At 43.3% G+C, this 6,131-nt stretch overlaps 1 protein-coding gene across 2 annotated transcripts; it reads left to right on the top strand.

Moving 5' to 3' along the window:
• Positions 1-430: 430 nt before the first annotated feature.
• On the top strand, positions 431-997 carry DUSP18 (dual specificity phosphatase 18; the record flags this gene model as incomplete). 2 transcript variants are annotated; one of them, XM_082667251.1, is made up of 2 exons in its annotated part: positions 431-595; positions 706-894. In XM_082667251.1, the coding sequence occupies 2 exons, from the start codon at positions 431-433 to the stop codon at positions 892-894; spliced, it is 354 nt and encodes a 117-aa protein (XP_082523377.1). The 2 variants fall into 2 exon arrangements, with proteins under 2 accessions (XP_082523377.1, XP_082523376.1); XM_082667250.1 differs by having other exon boundaries at positions 431-997.
• Between the last annotated feature and the right edge of the window lie 5,134 nt (positions 998-6,131).

Below are 6,131 nucleotides of genomic sequence, written 5' to 3'. Positions count from 1 at the left end.
TGAGGAAGTGACCCTTGGCTACGATCCCAATGCTCAACAGTCCTCTGCTGAATGGAACAGATTAGGACCTGACAGGCTTGTAAGGAAAGGGGGTTCTAGGATGAGAGCAGGAAAGGCCCTGGGCCAGAGAGGACCACCCTCCATATGGAACTGTAAGTGGCTCAGCCCAGCCAAGGCCCTTCAGAACGCGGGAAAGGTTAACAGGAGGCTGAAGAGATGGGCAGGAGCTGGGCCACAAATGGCCTTGACAGCCAAGCTTAGGGGCTCCATCTCATCGTGACAGTGGGCAGCCACTGAATTATGTTAAGTGGGAGGGGACAGAACTTTGGCTCCTCATTTGTCCCTTCTCCCTCCTTGCAGTTTTCTACGGACACAGACTAGCAGGAAGATGCAGCATCTATGTCTCACTGGCCGCTGACCCACCAGCCCGATGACAGCATCTCCGTGTGCCTTCCCGGTTCAGTTCCGGCAGCCCTCGGTCAGCGGCCTCTCAAAGATCACCAGCAGCCTGTATATCAGCAACGGGGTAGCAGCCAACAACAAGCTCTTGCTCTCCAGCAACCACATCACCACAGTCATCAACGTCTCAGTGGAGGTGGTGAACACCTTATATGAGGACATCCACTACGTGCAGGTGCCTGTGGCTGACTCACCCATGTCGCGTCTCTGTGACTTCTTCGACCCCATTGCAGACCACATCCACAGCGTGGAGGTGAAGCAGGGCCGCACCCTGTTGCACTGTGCCGCCGGCGTGAGCCGCTCGGCCGCCCTCTGCCTTGCCTATCTCATGAAATACCACACCATGTCTCTGCTGGATGCCCACACATGGACCAAGTCATGCCGGCCCATCATCCGGCCCAACAATGGCTTTTGGGAGCAGCTCATCCACTATGAGTTCCAGCTGTTTGGCAAGAACACTGTGCACATGGTCAGCTCCCCCATGGGAGTGATCCCCGACATCTATGAGAAGGAGGTCCGTCTGATGATTCCACTGTGAGCCATTCCACCAGCCCCTGCCCCAGGGTCAGAGGTACAGATCTGCCATTTATCCTACACCAAGATCTGTACTTAAAACATTCTACTTTCACTGATACAGAAAAACCAGATGATGCCTTTTTTAAGGGCAAGTAAAAAGGAAGGGTACTGCAGCTCTTAATCTTATAATTCATAACTTTAAAGATTCAGCTTATTAAATGTAAGATGGTGAAGATAAGTTTCCTACCCTGTGAGTGACAGCTCATGGCTGCTGACCAGAGGGAAGAGTGAACCAAATGGACCAGCACCCTGCGCATATGGCAAGTTTGGTATTCTGCAGCCCTCCCCACGACCAACCAACCCAGGAATGGGTCTGCCACAATCCCGCCTCATTCTTTTGAACACGAAGCCGGCCTTAAGCATCATGGCACCTCCCATGCTTGTCACAGTAAGTGCCAACCTACTGGATGAGTAGCCTTCAAGTGGTACTCCAGGAGCCCTGGGGGCCCCAAGCCAACCCTGCTTCCACCTTCAACCCTGGTCTTCTAGATTGGACTTACGCATAAGATAGTTTTCAAAGGAAGCATTCCATTGTATAAAATTTCTTTAAAAACATTTCTTTTTGAGTGCTGTTGTACGTGGCAAGATCCCCTACCAGCCTTTGATGAAAGGTGGTATTAGTCTCCATCTCGGGGCACGTGTGGAGAGCAGGCCTGACATCAGGCTCAGAGGTTTCTCTCACAGGCCTCAGCTCAGAAGGCTGGAGCTGTGGACCGGAACCCAGCCTTGTCACCTCCTGCCTGTGTGATGTGGGGCCTCTTGGAGCCTCAGTTTCCTCGTCCAGGCGATGACAGCCCTTTCCTCACAAGGTTGTCGTGAAGATTCAGTGCTTCCTTAGCACGGTGCCTGGCACATGGTAGGTGCTCGGTGCTTGGTGTAACTGGCAGCTCTCATCACGAATGATACTCTGGCCCTGCTGCCCCGGGTCAGCAAGTCGTCTTCACAACAGCAGCTCCCCGCCTGCGCACAGCCCTTTATTGCTTAGAAAGTGCTCTTCCAAGAAGTCATCCTGTGTGGGAGAAAAATGGTTTCGGTCCTTTCAGACCCTGCCTTTAAGGAGGCCTAGACCGCGAAGCCTTTTCAGACTTCCCATTGGATTAAGCACAATGTTTAATCCATGTGCAATCTGGGACTCCTAGAACAAGGAGCACACTTCCAGCTTCCCCCAAAGGGCCTTGTTTAGATTGCTGATCATTAGAGCCAGTGCCCTGGTCTGGCTGACCGCTGGGGTCCAGTGGGGTATGTGCCAAAGGGATAAATGAGTGGGCCCTACCAGTAGGCCCTGAAATCCAGGATTGTTCAAACCCCCGAGGTGTGTGTGGATCTGGGTCAAGAGCAGCTATTCTAATCTAGAGATTTTCAGACAAACAGTACATGGGCCAGTCAAGAGCACAACTGCTCGTGGGTCAGAGCCCACTGGAGGCCAAATGCTCCTTTTCTCCAAACCTGCCCCACCCTCACTTCCACAAAGGGCCTGCCCAGGGGTGTAATTTTAGGGTCAGGGGAGAAGGAAAATCGCTACTCAAGACTGATCTCATTTTACAGATGAATAAACAGAACCACAAACACCAGGGCTGGTATGGCAGAGCCCCCCCCAAAGCAGAAGAAACCCATCAGGAAGAAACCCAGGTGGAAAATTTCTTTGAAAACATTTTTAAAGAGAAATTTATTTGAATATCTTTTTTTTCAGTTTTTAAAAATTTTTAATTAACATACCATAAAATTAACTTTCTCCTGTGTAAAGTTCTCTGTGTTTTAACACATTCGTGTAACTACCTCCACAATCAGGACACAGGGCAGTTCCATCAACCAAAGAATTCCCTTACGCTGCCCCTTGGCAGTCACACCTTTGCCCCACACCAACCTCTGGCAAACACCTATCTCTTCTCCATTCCCTATAGATTTGCCTTTTCCACATTGCCACATACATAGAATCATAGAGGATGTCACATCTAGAGACTGGCTACTTTCTGTCTGTCTTTGAGATTCACACACGTTGCTTTTTATGGCTAAGTGGTATTCCATTGTTGGATGCGCTACAGTTTGTTTTACCTTCACCCGTTGAAGGATATCTGGGTTGTTTCCAGTTTTGGGCGATTTTGAATAAAACTGCTACAAATATTTGTGTATAGGTTTTTATGTGAACATAAGTTTATGAGTGGGATTGCTCAGTCGTATGGTAAAGGTTATGTTTAACTTTTAGAAACTACCAGATTTCCAGAGTGGCAATACCATTTTGCCTTCCACTATGAGAGATCCAATTTCTCGCCAGTATTTGGAACTGCCAATATTTTTTATTTCAGCCATTCTGATAGGTGTGTGGTATTAGCTTATTGCAGTTTTAATTTGCATTTCTGTAATGATGTTAAGCATCTTTTTTTTTTTTTTTTTTTTTTTTTTGCGGTACGCGGCCCTCTCACTGTTGTGGCCTCTCCCGTTGCGGAGCACAGGCTCCGGACGCGCAGGCTCAGCGGCCATGGCTCACGGGCCCAGCCGCTCCGCGACATGTGGGATCTTCCCGGACCGGGGCACGAACCCGTGTCCCCTGCATCAGCAGGTGGACTCTCAACCACTGCGCCACCAGGGAAGCCCTAAGCATCTTTTTGTGTGTTTAATTGCCTTCCACATTCCCTCTTTGGTGAAGTGTCTATTCAACTTTTTTACCCGTTTTTAAATTGAGTTGTTTTCTCACTATTGAATATTGAGAATTCTTTGTATATTCTGGATACAAGTCCTTTATTAGATATGGATTTGTAAATATTTTTCCCCAGTCTAGCTTGTCTTTTCATTTCTCTTAAAAGTGTATTTTTCAGAGCAAAAGTTTTAAATTTTGATGAAGTGCTACTTACCAGTTTTTCCTTTTATGGATTGTTGTTTTGGTGTCACGTCTGAGAACACTTTGCCTAACCTAATATCACAAAGATTTTCTCTAATGTTTGAGAGTTTAAAATTTTCACTTATTTCCATGATCCTTTTGTATAAGGTGTGAGGTTTAGTTTGAGGTTCATATTTTTTCATGTGGATGTCTAATGGTTTCAACTCCATTTGTTGAAGGCTGTCCTTTGTGCATTGAGCTGCCTTTGCATACTCTTCATTCTGTTTGATACGTGTCTGTCTCTTTACCGATACCACACTATCTTGATTACTGTAGCTTTTATAGTAAGTCTTACCTTATATCTAATCTTAGAAGGTGTTCAGTCTTTTACCATTAACTATGATGTTAGCTATAGGCCTTTTTGTAGTTGCCCTTTATTAGGTTAAGGAAGAGTTGGAAAGTATTCTCTCTTCTATTTTCTGGAAGAGATATGTGAATTGGTGTTATTTCTTCTTTGAATGTTTGCTGGACTTCAGCAGTGAAACTATTTGGGCCTGGAGATTTCTTTTTCAGAAGGATTTAACAAAGAATTCAATTCCATTCATAGTTAAAGGATTAATCAAATTATCTATTTCATCTTTGGTGAGTTTTGGTAGTTTGTGATTTTCGAGGAATAGGTCCATTTCATCTAATTGTCAAATTTATGCATGTGGAATTGTTTATAGTATTCCCTTAATATCCTTATTAACTTCAGGGTCTATAGGACATCACATTTCCATTCTCCACACTGATTATTTGTCTTCTCTATTTCTTTGTTAGTCTGGCTAGAGGTTTATCAATTTAAAAAATCTTTTTAAAGAATTACCTACCTTGTGTCTTTAATTTTCTCTATTGTTCTTCCCTTTTCTATTTCATTGATTTCTGCTCTTTATTATTTCCATAGTTCTGCTTGCTTTGAGTTTATTTTGCTCTTTTTTCTAATTTCCTAAGGTGGAAACTTAGATTATTGATTTGAGACCTGCATCCCACAAATTTTTATATACTGCATTTTCATTTTTGTCCATTTCAAAACATTTTCTAATTTCCCTTGTAATGTCCTCCTTAATCCATGTATTATTTAGAAATGTGTAGTTTAACTTCTAAGTATTTGGAAATTTTACAACCATCTCTCTGTTATTGGTTTCTAGTTTAATTCCATCAAGGTCAGAGAACATATGTTATATGATTTCATTTCTTCTAAATTTGTTAATGTTTACTTAATGACGTAGGATATGGTCTGTCTTGGTGAATGTTTCATATGCACTTGGGGGAAAAAAGGTTATTTTGGATAGAGTGTTCAATAAATGTCAATTAGGACCAGTTGATTGATGGTGGTTTCAATTCTTTTACACTCTTCCTGGTTTTCTTTTTCCTTGTTCTATTGATTACTAAGAGAGGAATGTTGAAGTATCCAACGAAAATTGTGGATTTGTGTACATCTCCTTTCAATTCTATTATTTTTGTTTCATGTATTTTGAAGCTTTGTTTTTAGGTGCATACATACCTAGGATTGTTATGTCTTCATGGTGAATTGACCCTTTTATCAATATGCACTGTCTCTTTATCCTTCTTAATTTTTTGAAGTCTATTTTGTCTGACATTAATATAACCACTCCAGCTTTGTTTTAAGTAGTGTTTGCGTGATACATCTTTTTATATCCATTTTTTTTGTTTGTTTTTTTGGTTTTTTTTGCGGTACGCGGGCCTCTCACCGTTGTGGCCTCTCCCGTTGCGGAGCACAGGCTCCGGACGCGCAGGCTCAGCGGCCATGGCTCACGGGTCCAGCCGCTCCGCGGCATGTGGGATCCTCCCGGACCAGGACACGAACCCGTGTCCCCTGCATCGGCAGGCGGTCTCTCAACCACTGCGCCACCAGGGAAGCCCTATCCATTTGTTTTTAACCTAAAGTGTGTTTCCTGTAGACAGCATGTAGTTGGGTCTTTTTTAATACATCCAATTTGTCTCTTAATTGGTATGTTTATGCCCAAAATATTGATATTTGGATTTAAGTCTACCATTTTATTGTTTTCTATTGGTCCTTTCTGTTTTTCATTCCTTTATTTCCCTTTTCCTGCCTTCTTTTGAATTATTAATATTTTTAAGTATTCCACTTTAATTCTGTATAGTTTTTGTTAGAGGTTGCACTAGAGATTATAATATACATATAACTTTTCATAATCCACTTAAATTAATATCTTACTACTTCTCACTGCTATTCATATTGGGAAATGTATTAGTTTTC

This window comes from Grampus griseus (assembly GCF_964374135.1).
Source record: "Grampus griseus genome assembly, chromosome: 12".
NCBI classification, from domain to species: Eukaryota; Metazoa; Chordata; class Mammalia; order Artiodactyla; family Delphinidae; genus Grampus; species Grampus griseus.
The sequence above is the reverse complement of the archived record's forward strand: the minus strand, read 5'-3'. Positions and strand labels throughout refer to the sequence as shown.